The following is an 18,681-nucleotide window of genomic DNA, read 5'->3' as shown; positions in this document are numbered from 1 at the left end:
TTTTTCCCCTTCTTAGTGCCTTGGACTGACTGTTCTAAAATAATATTAAATAGTAGTATTAAGACTGGGCACTTCCTCCTTATCCTGACACTAGTGAGGATGTCATATTGTGACACCCTGAGTGGAAACAGATAGTCTTTTACACACTAAAGGAATCTACACTTGCCCTAAATGACAGCAGTGTTTTAGGAATTTATGTTGACTATTATTAAATGTGTCTTTGACATCTTTTCGGATAATCACATGTTCATTTCTTCTTTTATGAATCAATGCAATAAACTGTGTTAGTACATCTCCTAATAATGGACGTATCCTTTTATTCCTGGGATAAATTCTACTTGCTTATGTATTATTTTTTAGAATACGTGACTTGTTAATGTAATTTTTTAGGCTTTTGGAATTAATTGTTTTCAAGCATAATAAATCCATCACTTTCTTTTTTGGTTCTTTGTCCCATTTTGGTATCATAGCTTACTAAAATGGAGACAAGATTTCACTTATTTTTTTTTTTTTGTTTTCCCTGCTCTGAAAATGATTTGTTACATGGAACTAGGAAATAATTCCATCATCACCTCTTTATCATCCAACTAAATAGAGCTGAGTTGTGACTCAGATAGTCTGGAGCAAACTGACAGCTTCCCAGATTCCTTATGACTTTAAAATGGTTTTTTGGTTGCTTCACTCACAATTGCAATTGATGTAGACATTTATTTCATACACTGACTGAGTCTGAGCAAAATGTTGACCAGCGATCTTTGTCCATTAGTAACGAGTTGATGTGTAATTAGGTATTGGTGGTAAGTAATCAAAGAAATGGAAAAAAGAAATCTTTTTTCCTATAAATTAAAAAAAGAAGAATGGGAGCATCCATTGTTGGTGAGGTGTGACGAAGTCCATCCTCAAAAACATGGGTTGGGGTTTTAAAGTAGCTTCAAACTTCTGATGGACATTTTAGTAAGAATTACCAAAAAGCTTTCCCAATGTGCATATTTTTTTTTTTAACCTAGAAATTTTACTGCTCAGAACATCGTTAGTTTTGGCTTCAAAGGTTTCACCACGATGATGTTCATTCAAACATTATGTGTAATGATGAAATACTGGAAGAGACATAAATGTGCCCACAGAGGGGCTTGTATGATACACGTATTCAGACATAACGATTCAAAAGAATTTCATACAGCTGTTTGAATGAACGCAAACAGATATTTAATGAAATGGGCATACTGCATGTTCAAAATACATTTGAACTAGAGTAACAGAATATATACCCCCCTGTCGGCTGTGGTTTACCTCTGTATTTGGAGATGACAGCTCAATTTTTTTTTCTTGTCTTTGTTTCCTAAGTTTTTACAATGACTAAATATTTCTTTTTAAAGGGGGAGCAAAAGTGAGCTGTAATACAATCTTACCTTCTTGCTCCAAATATAATTACAGTAGCGATAAGGTTTGTGTTTTTGGTGTTCAGACCTGGCAATGCAAATCAACATGGGCATGTATGAATACAACGGCAAGAGTGGCTACAGACTGAAGCCGGAGTTCATGAGGCGGCCTGACAAGCATTTTGATCCTTTCACCGAAGGCATCGTGGATGGGATAGTGGCCAACACCTTGTCTGTGAAGGTACATACACCCCTACCCTCAAAGCGTACCCAGCAGAAGTCTTCAACATCACCTATTCTGCGTAAACTAGTTCTGTCATTAGAAATTTAGCTCCTAGCAAAGTCTTCCCTTCCTTCATATATTTTTTTTTCCTTTAAGGATTCAGTTGGAAGTTTTCAAAAGTTACACGAATGATAGAGGGACTGAGCCGCCCCGACGCCCTTTAATAGGATAAAAATCAGACCCAAAATCAATAAAACAAGTTGATGACATTCACCACGGACAGTCCTTTTCTTTTGATGCAAAGATTCCACAGTGAAATTGACCACAAAAAAGAGTAACTCATATTGGAGAAATCTTCTGGACTTTATTTGCCCCCATTAGTTTTAAAAAAATAGCCACACTGAGCAAAATTAGAGAAAAAAGTATCCTCTCAAAACATGGTTAAATATTGAATAAAAGCTCTCAAGTTACTATAGCATGGCTTATGACACTCAGAGTATTCAGGGATTTAAAGCACATAATAATGATATTAAATACAAGAATTGCTTTATGAAATATACACCTGACCCTAAAAAATTAATTCCAAATGGTTTCTGCAAACTTTGAAATTGATGTTACGGGAGATACAATTTTTTCTAGCTGTGAGAAAATATTTTTAATCCTATGATAATACTATGAATGGGAAATCATTCTTATAAAGAGATTTTTACATGAATTCTATAAGCCTTTGGTTGATGTAACCAAGTTCCATTTACTTTTTAAAGGTTCATTTCTTTTCTGCTTAACTGTATAACTGCAGTACTAAGAATTTTTTTATTGTGCATAAATGCAACTTTCTGATTGACCTTAAATCAAAGGCATGTGGAAAACTACATTAAGAAAATGCTCTGTAACAATTTCACTAATTTATATCTACCCTGAGCTTGTTATGCCCATTTGAACTTTAAAATTTATGTCACTTGATGCCAAAGATTAAAATTGAAGTGAAGTGTCTCACAAAGATATCATGTGAAATTATCTCACACCATTTATCTGAAGAGTGGACTTGGCAGAATCAGAGCTCCAAGGTTATATTTAGTTTAGGAAGTTGTTTTCAGCAAAGGATGTTAAACTCCTGTCAAGTTTGATTAAGATAAACCCTTAAGCATGACACACTGATAAAACGTTATTTTTAGAGTCCTTGTTAATTGTAGTTACAGTTGAGTCAAACTAATAATGTTTTGACAAAGTAATACTATTTCGTCTTTGTTTTATATATTTGCTTGCTTATTTATTTTTTCTTGAAAATTCTACCATGACAGTGTAAGCAATTATAAACACTGGCATAGAGACAGGATTGTGAGCAATGACAGAGAGAAGCTGAGGGGAAATAATGGGTCCCAGGCAGGTGTAAGCTGCTGCCTGAGTCCAGAATGGAGGCGCTGTCCTGGAAATGTCAGTGTCCTCTAAAGGACAGGATGTGCTGCAGTAGGGACGCTGTGGCAGGGTCCTGCCCTCCACATTGCAGCGAGAGCCAAGATGCAGCGCACATCCGCCCAGTACTGCCTTTGCTTTGGTCCCCTGTCATAGGCTTTATACCAGAATGGACCTGTGAGCTCCAGTGATGTTCCACCATCCTGTTTACCGATGAGAACATTGAGGCTGAGTGTCACTGATTTAGTTAAGGACTAATCAAAATCCTAAGCACACATCTTTGATGCATCTGAATTCTCAGCGTGACTCCCATACCTTGGAAGTTTCAAACACGTTATATAATGCCTGCTAAGTTGTTCTCCTGTAGAACCTCCGATTAAACAAAGAGATTGTTGTTTGCAGATCTGATGCCCTCAGGCAGAGAGAACACTCAGGAGAAGTGAGCTGTCCCAGGGGTAAATCCAGAGAACCTCTCCATCATGGCTTTCTCTCTAACTTGTTTAGATGCTCTGATCACGTCAGCCTATTGCTGCCTTTGGCCTCCCTCAGCCTCTGCTGGCCATTCTCAGGCCACTGTTGTGTCTTATTTCTGGCCCAGCCATAATCTTGGCAGTTCTCTCTTTCACAGACCTGAGCTCAGGGCTCTGTTGGCTGGCACATAGCTTTGTCCACCAGACAACCCGGATCCCGAGGTCCACTCCGTCCGTTCTTGCTTTCCGCACTCCCCACTCTGGTGTTAAAGCAGGACATCTTGTTTGTCTCCATTAATCTTTACAACCCCTGAGGATCCCTCAGATTCTGAAAATTGGCTTAGAAAGAGAGGCAGACATGGGAGACATGTTATGAATATGTAATTAAAAAATCTCATTGAACTCCACAATATTCTTTAATTTGTAGGGGAGAGGAGGGAAGTAATTAAGTTCATGTATTTATTTTTAGAGGAGGTACTGAGGATTGAACCCAGGACCTTGTATATGCTAAGCACACTCTCTACCACTGAGCTGTACCCTCCACCCACCCCCACCCATATTCATTAATTTTATAGCTAGGCAAAAGATACCCACAATTGTGTGGAAGGATGGCTGACCAGGTGAGGATAGGAATGATGATAAACTGGGCTTAATGGTTTAAAATCAGTATTTCTTTTCGGTGTTTTTTAAGTCAGCATTGTGCCTTTTTATTTAAAATGTAACAACTTTGAGAATTGGAATAGCATGGTGTTATAACCACTCTTTCAAGTTGAATTTTATGAACAAGAGGATATTTTTTAAAGTGCTAGACTTTCTGCTATGTTAAATTTTAAATTTGTGCTCTTCTTTTTATAATTCAAATTGGTGAACAGAAAATTTTATTTATAGCTTTATTCATCCATTCCTTTTTTCAAAAAAAATTTGAAACCAGACTCTTGATGTGATTTCTTCTCCATAATTATGTCAATACAGGGTCCAATATTTGTTTTAAAATTTGTCCAGGTTTAATGACATATTGTGAACATACAACACTGAGTAAGTTTAAGATGTACCTCGTAATGATGTGATGTAGTTTTTTAAATATGTATTGAGATATATACTTGTATATATTGTGCAATGATTACTACATAGGGTTAGTTACTACTTTCAGCATCTCACAGAATTACCATGATTTTCTGGTTTTGGTGCCACAAACATTTATGATCTACTCTTTTAGCAACTTTCAAGTATATTATATAGTATTCTTAAATTTGTACTCTTAAATGACCTTTTAATTTCATTCACAATCATGCTGAAATGAGAGTTTATTTCTCTTATCACATATTTAAGGATTAGCGAATCCTTTATATTCCGTTGGCTCTAAGGATCAGTCTTTAACATGAATAGCTGTAGCTCTCAAACACAAAAGGCATAATCTCATGAAACTTTCCATACTTGTTCATTTATTTCCTCCTATACAACACTGTCTTCCTAATTGACGCTTAACCTCAACATTTTTAGTATTCCTCTACTAAGTCTTTAACGAAAAAAAAATCGTATTTGTACTCTTGTTTCTATTTTATCTTTTTTTTAACATTTTTTATTGATTTATAATCATTTTACAATGTTGTGTCAAATTCCACTGTAGAGCACAATTTTTCAGTTATACATGAACATACATATATTCATTGTCACATTTTTTTCTCTGTGAGCTACCATAAGATCTTGTGTATATTTCCTTGTGCTATACAGTATAATCTTGTTTATCTATTCTACAATTTTGAAATCCCAGTCTGTCCCTTCCCACCCCCTGCCCCCTTGGCAACCACAAGTTTGTATTCTATGTCTGTGAGTCTATTTGTGTTTTGTATTTATGTTTTGTTTGTTTGCTTGTTTGTTTGTTTTTAATTTTAGATTCCACATATGAGCGATCTCATATGGTGTTTTTCTTGATTACAGTTCAACATTCAGAACCAGCGTTTGTACCTCCCTAAATATTCTCTTACACCACTGTTATTCATTTATCAAGAATAATGATTTTTTTTTTATTACTTTCTAGATTATTTCAGGTCAATTTCTTTCTGATAAGAAAGTCGGGACTTATGTGGAAGTGGATATGTTTGGTTTGCCTGTGGACACAAGGAGGAAGGCATTTAAGACCAAGACATCACAAGGAAATGCCGTAAATCCTGTCTGGGAGGAAGAACCCATTGTTTTCAAAAAGGTTGGTCTCATGACTTTAACATGAGATGTAACTGCATAGTCTAGGTGTTTTACACTGGGGGAAAAAATGAAATGAGGAATTATCTGTTGCTTCATTTTGGAATTTACACATTTATAATGCAATAGCATTTTCAAAGCTATCTTTAAAACTATGGAAGATTTCTGTGAATCATTTGTTTGGATTTTTCACAATTGGATTGTACATCAGGTAATTCTGGGATACCTCATTTGGAAGACCAGAATAACATGTAAAACTGACTCATATCCTCTCATAATAAAATGATAAATGATATGTTTTCACTGTAATTCAAGCAAAGCAGAGTGGGAAATAGAGAATAACATCGTAGCCAAAGAAAAGGAAGTTCTTACTTCCTTAAAAACAACAACGTGAATTAAACTCCCTAGAATCTCTAACCAGTGGCGTTGGTCTTTACATCCTGCCCAGATTCTGTCTGATAGAGTTAAATCCTTTTACATACGACTGGGCTTTCCCTCTGCCTTCACCAGAAAGCAAATCTTTTTCACACATGCTTCACACACAGTGTAAGATGCAGGTCCAGTAGAATAATTGTCTAGTAGGGTAAAACTTTCTTACCATACTGTTTGCTTTTATCTGGCTAAAATATCTATTCAAGGCAGTCTTCTACAAATAGAGCATCTATGTTAAAGGTCTCTGTACTCCAGCTTTTTTTTTTTCATATGTTAACTGGACTTTAATAATACTGTCTACTTCACAGAGTTGCTGTAAATATTCCCTAATACACCAAAAACACTTAGAAAATGTCTGACACATTGAAAATAGTCAATCGACTCAAAGTTAGTTTGTTTGTGTTACCAAAGAAATAAATATTTAATGATACAACTTGTCTTGTGTTTTTGACATGGGATATAACTGCATAGTCCACGTTGAGGGGAAAAAATGAGCAATTACTTGTTAATTTGGGAAATGATAGCTTCATTTAAAAAAATCTTATTTTGAAAGCTATCTTTGAAAGCTACTTATTTAATTTTTGCTTTGCCTCGAAAGTATGAAAAGAAATATGCTTTGAAAATATAGTAGTAAATGCTCAATGAGTAATAAAACCACCAAGTCTTTGTATTTAAACATAGAACTGTTGTCATGTCCACACTGGGAATGTTCATGTCAGAAGAACATGGTCTAGTTGTTGAGCAAATTTCTCATTAGGACAAGGTGATAAAACATAGAAGAAGCCATATCTCTGGTCATCTTTCTCCTTTTGAAAATCTAAGTTATAGAGCAGCCACTTAATTTTCTATCAGTTAGCGAAGTAGAAGCTTCTACTCGGATTTGGAAAAGTGGGGCCTGTTTGAATAATGCCCTTCTGATTCTTTCTCTGAGTTGCTCGTTCTGGTAACCCCGTGTCTCCTTAACGTCCTTCAGGTAGTTCTTCCTTCCCTGGCCTGTTTGAGGATAGCAGTTTATGAAGAAGGAGGTAAATTTATTGGTCACCGGATCTTGCCAGTACAAGCAATTCGACCAGGTATGGATAGCATGGTGAGAAGCTTTTAAGCAAAGTTGTAAAGAAAACCACTGCCTTACACGATCATTAAAGAATGATTTAGGAAGCTATTTGCTGCTTTGGTGTTTTGTTACATAAACAGATTATAAGATGATTTATTTAAACCTGGTAGTTCTGTGCTTTTGTGACATGCGATGGTGTATCAGTCAGCTCTTCCCAGACAAGTGTGTGTAACAAGCTATCTGAAAACTCAAAGCCTTGTAACAAGTGTTTTGTATTCAGATCTGTGGGGTGGCAGGGTTTGGTGAGGGTCAGGCATATGGCTGCTTTAGGCTGTGGGCCAGGCTTAGGTCTTTCCATATGTGCTTATTCAGGGGCCCCAGCTGAAGGGACAGTGACACTTACAGACATCACTAGAGCCCAGTGGGATGCATAAGGACACCCCTGTTTCTGCAAGTGTATTTTAAGTCTCTGCTTGCACCATAACACTGACATCCTCTTGTCCAAAGCAGAGCATGTGGCTAAGCAAGAAGTCAAGAAATCATGTACAGGGGACAAATTTGGACCAATATTTCAATCCATGACATATGGTTTCAAATTCTCTCTTATGGGAAAAAAACATAGTTAGAAAAGGAAAAAAAATCAGAATCAACATTGCTTTCCTGTCTGAGGAGGAAAATACCTTACCTCTTAATGTTAATCTCATGTTAATCTGATTAACATAAGAAAGAAGTGAGCTTTTGTCATCCAAGTCACCTAAAATGAACACTTCCATGGAATAGATGTTCCTGTGTTATCACTAACATTGTGAAGAAAATATGAGACACAGTATTATGTCACCCTCCAGGCTATCACTACATCTGCCTGAGAAATGAGAGGAACCAGCCTCTGACGCTCCCAGCTGTCTTTGTCTACATAGAGGTGAAGGACTATGTCCCAGATACATATGCAGGTAAATAACCTAACTCGAAAGGGTATTTCCATCTGGGTTCATGCATATTTTTGTGACTTAGTGGAAAGGAAACTGGACCAAACAAAGTCCTCATTATTACCCCTGTTTTTCTATGCATGTTTAGAGGTAAATCGATCAAATCTTTGTGACTAAATTTTTGTTTAAGTCCCAGTAAAGCATTAAGCATATTTATCCATTGGTAGTATTACTCTCATGAGCCCGTACTTTCTAGCCAATGCTGCCTGATTTCACACAGTCCGTCTAGCTCAGTACAATGGACTGGCCTTCAGCCAGTTTTGGAGCCCTGATCTTTTCCACGAGTGACACCCTAAATTTAGAGGAATTAACTTATGATGATGTCAACCAGAAATTATACATTTAAATGCTGATAGTACCAAGTGCCCGGAGTGCAAGACACTGGGGAGTGGTAGTGACTATGGCAATCCTGGAGCACACGCCTCCTCCAAAGATGGCAGCCATAACTCGCTCGAGCTGTGTCATGTGCAAATGAGACCCCTATTGCCAAATCATTGGGTTCTTTCAACAGTCTGGAAAGCAGCCTTTTTATGTGAAATGTCTCCATCGTGAAACACCATTTGGGCCAAATAGGACAGGTGTGTGGTCCATTCCTGGAATGGATGAAACCCTCAAAGAGAAACCTAAAAATTTGGAGTACTGAGGCATTCTGAATTGGAGTTTGTCCAGTTTGCCTCCCAGAGCTGATCTCCTTTGAGTTCTCTCTTCCTGAGGTTTCAGCAAAGGGTACTGACCCTTGTCCATTTCCAAAATATTGGATGGATGAGTAGTTGTTATATGGGTAGACAAAAGGATGGAAGATGGATGGTGATTCAGTAAACAGATGGTTGGGTAGAAAGATGATGAACGAATGCATGGATGGATGGGTGACTGGATGGATGAATGTGTGGATGGCTGGATGGATAATGGATAATCAGTATTTCCAGGACCTTTGATCTCAAATGCCTCTTCCTTATTTAGACGTGATTGAAGCTTTGTCAAATCCAATCCGATATGTGAATCTGATGGAACAGAGAGCTAAGCAACTGGCTGCTTTGACATTGGAAGATGAAGAAGAAGTAAAGAAAGAGGTGAGTGGGTGTTCTAATTTTGTGCGTGGCATTAAGCATGATTTCCCCATCTTGTTGCTGGCTTTGCCTACATGGCATTAACCCTCAGGAGAGGAAATGAGCACATGGGAAAACCACTTTGATGGAGTTTAGCATCATCTCACAAAACATCTAGGTGATTGCCTGAATCTTTCATATTTCATTCTCTTCCTGCATTCTGTGGCCACCACCAGCATCGTATTTTGTGACCCCATTAAACAGTACACATCTTGCTGTTTCAGGGGAAAGTTTCTAGATTATTTCATATAGATTACAGATGAATAAGGCAGTTAAAAAAGAAGACGATCATCAAATCATTTGGTATTTGTCTTTAAAGTGCAGGATTTTCAAAGTGTGTTTGTGATTTCTTGTGATACATACATATGGTACTTAACACAATACCTGGTGTGTAGTGTGGGCCATAAAGTGTTTACTGTTATTTCTGTCTATTTATGTGTTATAATACATATTCCCTAAATAGCTGATGTATTATTCTTAACTAGATGTCAATGAAAAGAATAATTAAGGAATATCTAGAAATATTAGAAGTGAAATTTAAAAATATGAACCCTCTATGTAGACTGAAATATAATTTCATGATCATTGGAGAGGACAGCAGTGTTACAAATAGTGATAGAAAGTAGCTGTTTTGTATTTCATTTGAATATTCAGAGGATAAATTCAGAGAAAAAGATGAGAAAAATGGAGAATGATCAGGATAGGAAAAAAACCATGAGAACTGTTTGGGTAACTGTAATAGCAAGTCTATTAAAGTTGGCATTATTTATCAAATAATCTCTTTCTTATTCTAAAAGAATAAAGAAACCTCGGTTTATCGTAGAAAATTTTTAAAAATAAAAATGAGAAAAGAAAATCCAAAATATATCACCTATAAACCAAATACCCAAGCCACTCCGAGATAACACTGTAAACATGGGGTGTATATATAGCTAGTCTGTTTATACACAATTAGTATTTTTTCATAAAATGGGATAATATTCACAATTTGTGTTTTAACCTTTTATTTTCACCTAATGCAAATATTTTTCATGTCATAAAGTATTCTCCTACGACATAGCTTTTAATCACTTCATAGAGCTACAATAATTTATTTTTCCAATCTGATTATTGGGTATTTTATTTTATTTTTATTTATTTTTGTTTTTGTTTTTATGTACTGCTGTATTTATTTATTTATTTAGATTTAGGGTATTTTAAATGCGTCACGATTTTAAACGGATCTTCAGTGAACATCATGCAAATATATTTTTGAGCACATCTGTGATTATTTTCTTGTGTAGAATTACAGAAAGTTTTGATCTGAGATGTTGAGTTAATTGAACAAGAGAGAAAATGAAATGACATGAAAGAAAAACATATTTAACATATGAGTAAAAATTTTCAGGCCCTTATTTACGCTGCAGGCATTGTGTCCGATAGAACCAAGAGACATATCTTCTGTGATGAAACTGAAAATTAGACCGGAGATTCTCATAAATATTGCTTTTTGTTGTATGCACGGAATGGGCTTATTGGGAAGTTTTAGGCTGCCAGAGAGTTATGCCTAATGGCAGACATGAATATACATTCAAAGCTACTTGTGTCTTTCACATTTACGCTTAGCATCTGCAGAGGGGAAAAAAGAGACAGTGAAAAACACTTAGGTTTCCTAGTTGAATTTTGAGAGGATAGTCTGAGCACGCACTGCTTGGCTTGTACAGAGCCTGCAGACAGAGATGTCTTTCCACGCTCTGAGCAGACGCCGGTGGTACCCTGCCCAGATCTCCTTTTCAGGGCTGCTGCCTCCACTGCTCACAGCTGCAGACTTCTTTGAGGACTGGCCTGGGCTGATAGGAACTACCTTGTTTGGAGATGTCTGGCAGGTTATTCTTGCGAGGAGGTGACCTGTGCGCAGCAACTGTAAGATACAGGAGAGTAACAGCCAAGGTCGCTTGCTTCTGAGCAGGCAACTTCTGTGTTGCATTTCAAGTTCCCATGTCCCTGATGGGATCAGGCTGGGGCCAGACTCCAACTGAAACCCTGTTTCAGCTTAGCTCATTTCCTTGTCTTCCCCTGCCTTCCTCATTTCCCTCCTGTTCTCTCCTGAGAGCGATCTTACAATCAGATGCTCAAGAATCCCGGGTCCAGTTCTGCTCGCAGGGAAGCCCACAGTGCTACGTAGCTGCTCTGTTAGCATTAAATTCAAAAATAAATGCCCTTTCTGAATTTTTTACGTGGGGACTAGAATTTAACTGTTTGACAATAGTTACATCTTTAATTCCACTGTTTCTTTAGAGATAATAGTACTTTTTTTTTCCCCCAATGGCCTTTGAAAAGATTAAGACTGGTGAATTCGATGAACTTCTTGTCGTGCTCATATAAACACCAATGTGAAATTAAAAAGCTCTCCTTAGAAATCACTGGATTTCTAAACTCTGAAACTCTTTTCTCTTCTGCTCCCTGTAGCTTACTAATGTATTTAATAAAATATGATTCAAGGTAAAGATGACTTATGTAGATGTAAATAAATTACTACTAAGTCTTCCTCTCTAATTAGAAAACAGGAATCTCTTTAATCAAGTGGATGTGTTTTATTTTCTAAAAAATAGGAGTTCAAGGAAAGCATTTTCAAATAAAATTGCATGTTTTGTCACTATTTAGAAAGAACACGTTTTTATATCATCGACTTCTACCTATTTGTTAGTGAGGTTCTCCAAGGAGTAAACACTCACTTGAAGAGAACATTTCAAGACACCACCAATTTCAGCTTATACAGTAGAGCAGCAGAGGTAAAAGTCTTGCAATGAAACGTTTTGCTAATGGTGCCTCAGAGAGACCATTCTCTAATGATTGCCAAAAAAGGCCACTCTGGGTAACCTGAATGTTCATCGACAGATGAATGGGCAAAGAAAATGTGGTATATATAAAATGGACACAATGTAATATTGCTCAGCCTTTAAAAAGAATGAAAGAAAGCCATTTGTGGCAACATGGATGGATCTAGAGATGATCATATTAAGTGAAGTAAGTCAGACAGAGAAAGACAAATATCATACGATATCACTTATATGTGGAATCTAAAAAATATGATACAAATGCAGTTATTTATAAAACAGAAATCGATTGACAGACATAGAAAACAAACTTACGGTTACCAAAGGGGAAAGTGAATGGGAGGGAGGGATAAATTAGGAGTTTAGGATTAATATATACACAGGACTGTATATAAAATAGGTAAAACAACAAGGACCTACTGTGTAGCACAGGGAACTATATTCAATACCTTCAATGCCTATAATGAAAAAGAATCTGAAAAAGAATGTATGTAAAACTGAATCACTTTGCTGTACACTTGAAACTAACACAACATTGTAAATTAACTATACTTCAATTTTTAAAAATGCTTCACAGCAGCAACAGGAAAAAAACCTCCCTCTGAGGAGTGGGAGACCTAGGGCCTTTGAGATTGCAGATCTTTTATATAATTGCCCTTTCAAAGCCTTATCGTTGCACCAAACATCACATATCAAAAACCTACTTAAGTTGCATATAACATTAATGAATATGAAAATACAAAAGTAGAATTTTAGGTCAACATTATCTTTGTTTCTCCTCCAAAAATGGTGATCAGTAAGAATTTTCAGTAAATGTATAATATTGGTTAAACTTAAAGTTGAACATTTTCAGTTTTAGAAGTAATTTTAGAAGCACTGAACCACATAGATTCCATATGGCCCAACAGAGAAAATATAATTTCTTTTCCCTTTGACATATCTAAACCCTTAAATGACCTCATTTTTAAAGCTCAAGAAAAAAAAATCGTTTGCCTTGCCCATGTAATGCTGGGAGAGAAAAATCATTTCACACCTTTGAACACCAGTGCGCCCTTTATCTGGTCTTGGAATAATGTAAGTTTGTTTGAATGAGGCCACTGAAAATGAGTACCTATGGTTTTCTCAAAAGAAGATTCTATCTAGGACGTGGCGGACACTGGAGACACTGTTTCAGCAACAAAGACTTTTTTAGTACAATCCTTTTAACTTGGTAGTTACAAAGGTCATTTCTATTTGAAAATGAAGGACTTTATTGGACTCCAAAATATTCCCAGAATTGTAGTCACCTAATAAGACATCTTCATAAAGTAATTTGCAAACCAAATAAGTAGGAAAGTTGGAAATACCCCATGCTTTGAATAATAAACAAATGTTTCAGATCGTGTGAAAAATTTATACATAAATATACATAAAATTCCAATGTATATAATTCCAAATATATATACATATATATATATACACACACACACACACACACACATATGTATATGTGTGTGTGTGTGTGTAGGAAGTTAAGGAATAACAGATTTGAGTTGCTGGATTTATTTTGTCTCTTTTAAAGTCACAATTCAGGATCCTGGATTAGTAACATCACAGAAAGTTGCCTAATCTGAATCATAACAAAGGCGCTTTAATATTTACAGTTATTTCTATAAATAAAAGGTCATATACAAATTTTAAAACATAAAAAACAAAGAAACAAAAAGGGCCTCAGTAATCTTGCAGATAGTGTTAACATTTTGGGTGTATGTCCTTCCAGCATGTTTCCTGTGTATCTATTTTTTTCTTTACAAAGATTCTTAGTTTAAAAAAGTGTCCCACAGCCCTAATAGTTTAATGTGGTTATGCAGATGACTGATGAGACACCAGTAACACTAATTTTCTATGTTTAAAATGCGCCTCTAAAGAAGTTAAGGAAATATCCAACGTATTGACTAGGAAACATTATGTGATATCATTAACGTCCAAATGCAGAATTTGAACTTGACTTCTTTTAGCACGTCAAGGAGTGCAGAAACCTTTTACTGAGTGCTTACTATGTACCTGGCCCCATTCTGAGCCTTTTAAATGCGTTAACACATGTAAGTCATAAAACATCCGCATTGTCTTAACTACTACTATTATCATTCCCATTTATCTGATGAGGAGACTGAGGTGCTGAGAGGTTCAATTCCTTACTCAGTGCCACACAACTACAAAGGAGCAGAATTGGGATTGAAATCCGAGCAACCTGGCTCCAGAACGCGTGCTCTACACCCATAATTCTAGAAGTTCATTGTACAGACCAGGGCATCGTGATAACAAGCTGGGCCTGATTCAGTGGGTCCGGGGTGGGGCCTGAGGCTTGGGGTCTCTGACCAGCCCCAGCTGAGGGGATCACGCTGTTCCATGGTCCACACCTTGAGTAGCAAGCGTCTACACTACACTACATCACACTGCCTCAATAACAAAACTGCAATTTTCCATAACTTTTAACAAGGACTGGCCCTTATTCATCTTCCTGTCCTTTGTGACAGATCTCCTGGATGAGTGAGCACAGAATATAAGACCTTTACCTTAAATAATAATCCTCTGAAGCGAATTTTCTGTTGACTCAAATGTCAAGATTTCTCTCTTCAAAATCGCTGGATATGATCAGAATTTGTTCTTCAATAAGTCAGGTTTGACACATTGTAACTGACTGCACTTCAATTTAAAAAAAATGAATAAATATAAATAAATATTTTAAAATAAGTTAGGTTTATACATGGGGGCTCTATTTGATTACTTTGTACACTGCCTTGGCCAAAGGACAGATTCCCCAGCTCAAAGCTTCCAAGTCACAATGTCTGCATTCATTCACCAAGCGATCATTTCCACTGTAGGGGAAAGTTAAGATGGAAGAGAGGACCCGATGCTCCAGCCTTCAAGGCCAAAAGAACTCATTTCTGCCGACTTCTTTGGAGATGATATCAAAATATTTCTAATAAATTAAAGTTGGTAGGAATGGTAACATATGCCACACAAAATAGTCAGCAGAGCTACGTCCTGTCACACTTTTATCTCTTTGTAAATAAACTGCTGCAATTATGAATTAAATGCAGATTCTCTAACCACAGACAACAGAAAGAGTGGCATCTTCACTCTTCCTACTCATTGATTAATTAATTCAAAAAATGTTTTTTTCTTTTCTTTTAAATTTTTTTCTTAAATGGAAGTACTGGGACTTGAACCCAGGACCTCATGCATGCTAGGTATGTGCTCTGCCACTGAGCTATTCCCTACCCTGTTTTTCTTTCTTTCTCTTTCTTTCCCTTCCTTCCTTCCTTCCTTCCTTCCTTCCATTCTTTCTTTCTTTCTTTCTTTCTTTCTTTCTTTCTTTCTTTCTTTCTTTCTTTCTTTCTTTCTTTCTTTCTTTCTTTCTTTCTTTCTTTCTTTCTTTCTTTCTTCCTTCTTTCCTTCTTTCTTTCTTTCTTTCTTTTGCATTTAAGTGGTTCTAAAGTTTCAGGACTTTGTCATTAATACTCCATCTATGGATTATACATGAGCCGGAAACAAACTGGATTTCTTCATTCATTCATTCAGTAAATTTTTTTTTAACACAACAATGTAAGTCCCCATGCTGGGCATTATAGAACTATAATGACAAGAAAAATAAGATGCTCTCATGGGCCTTACAGTCTGGAGGAAGAGACTGACTTTAATAAAACTTCACACCTCTGCGTGTATCTTGCCGTTGTCACGAAGGCTTCAGCAGTGACATACCATGTGAATGCTGATGATTTCTTTGTATGATGACACCTATGATGACAAAACCTGAAGTCAGTAGTTGAGTTTACTCCTCAAAGCTGCCTTTTGCTTCTAACTCACGCTGGTAAACTTTTAAAAATATAAGAGTTTTGTCATAATTCACTATAATTTAAATATATATAATTTATATAATCTATGTAATTTATAATATAACATTCTCAAATGTACACAAATGTTGAAAGAATTAAAAGAACATCTGTATATCAATCACCTGGATTCTGCAACTTCAGTTTTGATGCATTTGCTTTATCACATGTATGGCCATCTCTACATCCCTTTACCTTCATTATTCCATCTTATTTGTGATGCATTTCAAAGTAGGTTGCAAATATTAGCATACTTCACCCCAACATGCTTCAGAGCACACACATCAGGATATAGTTTTTAGAAATTCTTTTTGGAGTTGGGGGGCAGATACATTATCTAATTTCATTCAGGTGATATAAATGTAAGGTACCAACTGCACACATGTTTAAGGAAGCTCTTTTTCTTGAGGGAAAGGCTACTTTTGCTGAAGCCTCATCCACTGCCCACATTTGTCCTGAATGGGCTGGATTTCTGCAGGATGAAATTGTGAGTCTTGCCTTTAATATTCTGGAAACACTGATGACCTTGCCCTTGAGCCACACCCATCAGGGATCCAAGTCAAGATGCTGCCATCCTGCTGTACTTCTTAGATGACTCGGGCATGACAGCATGACCCAGCACCTCCGATAGTGCAGTCACGCATTTGGTATTTGGAAGACCCTCTACTTAGCATAATAACCACCCCACTAAATTCCTGAAATCCCGGTTCTCTGTGGCTTGATGATCAGATACAAATGTTCAGTGCCCGGACGGGAAACCTTTTCAACTAGCCTACCAAATGGCATATCCTCTTTCTCTAAAACTTGTAATAATTTCCAGTTATACCTTTACTGACCCACTTGTATTATATTGCAAAGGCACATTCGTTCATTCTGGAAATAAGAAGGACATAAATACTATTTTTATAATAAAATCTTGGCTTTAAAAAGGTCACTCACTATCCCATGTTTTGAAGGCAAAACGTTGTAATGACTTCATTTAGCCACTGGAGGGCAGTGACCTACTTCTGCTGTAGCTGATTCTGCACATTTTTCTCCACCCAGCAAAGGCAAATCTAGTGCAACTGAAATACTAACTTCTCAACCTTCCTTCCTTGAAATGTGTTTAATGGAATCTCAAGAGTCTCTGCATTAAATTGAGAAAACTGATATTTCTAGTTTTTTTGTTTCTATTGTAATTTCCAGTATGATGCAAAGGATTTCTTGTTTATTTTATTCAAACTCATAAAAAAGATTTGGGAAAAGTCTGGGGAGCAATAGTCACAAATGCTGACTTCCGCTGATTCTTGCGAGTGGAATGAGGGCTTTGTTTTTTGCATTTCAGCTCATATATCCATAGAGTGGGAATTACTCAACCTTTCAGTGATGGTACCAAAAATTTAATTACAGTATTGTATAGGGGCTTTTGGTTTTTCAGCTCGTGTATCTAACTGCTTTATTTAACTCATTTAACTTTTAATATAGGATTGCCTTTTTAGTGCAACAGAGTAAGTTTTCGAAAATGATGTTATCATTTGTACATCTCTGTATCTTGGCAGCAAATTAAGTTACTGTCGCGGTTCCTTAGTTGCTATTATCATAGACTACAGAGTGAACTAGCGCAGTAGAAAACTTTAGACTTTATAATATAACATAAATTCAAACACCAATCCCACTGTTAACGGTGTGGCCTCTAGCAAATTACATGACATTTAATAAAAGCTTTGGTAAAGACCTTTAATAGCCCCTCTGATTTCTTTGCTTTAACATCACCGGGCTGTGATTGAAGCTGGTGTCACCGTGTCTGGTACCCAGTGATCTGCAGCTGTTTCTATTGTCAACCTCCATTAGGAAAATGTCAATTAAAATCCGTATATTCCACCCTTAGCAACGTATTTTAAAAATTAGTCTGATATATCTGCCATTTTAGATTCTTACTAAACTCATAAATAAAATCGGTTTCCAGAAAATTGTAAGAGGCCCTTGGCAAGAGTCAAACTACACAAGGAGCCCTAAATTCCTTAGCCCAGCGTTCACTGTCCTCCTTACCCGCCCTCTTCTGCCCGCTTTCGCCTCTGGGGCGGGGGGCGGGGCTTCAGACCAGTTGGCCCCGCCCACGGCGGGTCCAGCGCAGCCCCCTCCTGCGTCTCGGTCTCCGTAGGTGCACTGCTCACCCTCACACAGTCCCGGGAATCCAGGCAAACTCTCTCCTCCGAGCAGAGGGTACAGGTGGGCAGCCTCTGGGCCAAAGGTGGTCTGAAGATGCACTTTGGCCTCTCGGTGATTTTTAGTTGGGAGATTTCACACAAAAATTCAGTTTTCCAGGCTTCTTCAAAGCCTGGGCAATAATAGACTGGAACTCAGCCGACCCTTCCAGGAGCTCCCTTTCCAGCTCTGAACACAGCCTCCTTTTGCTGTGTTGCATTAAATCTAGTCCATTTCGCTCATTTCCATCATTTCTATTAACTGCCTGTTAATGTACGGTGAGAAGGGTGCACCCCCCCCCCCAGGTTGTGTGATGCAGCCCACCCTGCCTGGAGGCCACCCCAGGACCCCTGGACCAAGCGTTTCTCCAAAGCTTACCTCAAATCCAGCCCCAAACTTTGGTGATCTCTTGATGCTCAGTTGTAACTACGAAGTGTTTGGCTGTGTATCACTTCAACATTTATCTGCTTAAAAAAAAAATATCTGAATTCATACTTTATATCAGTTTACGGAATGGAAAGACTTTGTCTTACATAACCTTGAT

General features: G+C 37.2%; 1 protein-coding gene across 9 annotated transcripts in view; it reads left to right on the top strand.

Moving 5' to 3' along the window:
- The window catches only part of PLCB1 (phospholipase C beta 1), a 648,142-nt gene that overhangs the window by 507,411 nt on the left and 122,050 nt on the right, over positions 1–18,681 (top strand). For all 9 annotated transcript variants that reach the window (XR_012500533.1, XM_074346936.1, XM_074346933.1 and 6 more), the window contains 5 exons: positions 1,466–1,620; positions 5,524–5,688; positions 7,090–7,189; positions 8,016–8,120; positions 9,117–9,226. Coding sequence is in view for 8 of the 9 variants with exons in the window: in XM_074346936.1 (XP_074203037.1) it covers positions 1,466–1,620; positions 5,524–5,688; positions 7,090–7,189; positions 8,016–8,120; positions 9,117–9,226 (635 nt within the window). In the remaining variant the exon portion in view is untranslated. The remainder of the gene's footprint in view (positions 1–1,465; positions 1,621–5,523; positions 5,689–7,089; positions 7,190–8,015; positions 8,121–9,116; positions 9,227–18,681) is intronic.

This window comes from Camelus bactrianus, chromosome 19 (genome assembly GCF_048773025.1).
Source record: "Camelus bactrianus isolate YW-2024 breed Bactrian camel chromosome 19, ASM4877302v1, whole genome shotgun sequence".
Taxonomy (NCBI): Eukaryota; Metazoa; Chordata; class Mammalia; order Artiodactyla; family Camelidae; genus Camelus; species Camelus bactrianus.
This window is presented reverse-complemented; position numbering and strand designations above follow the sequence as displayed.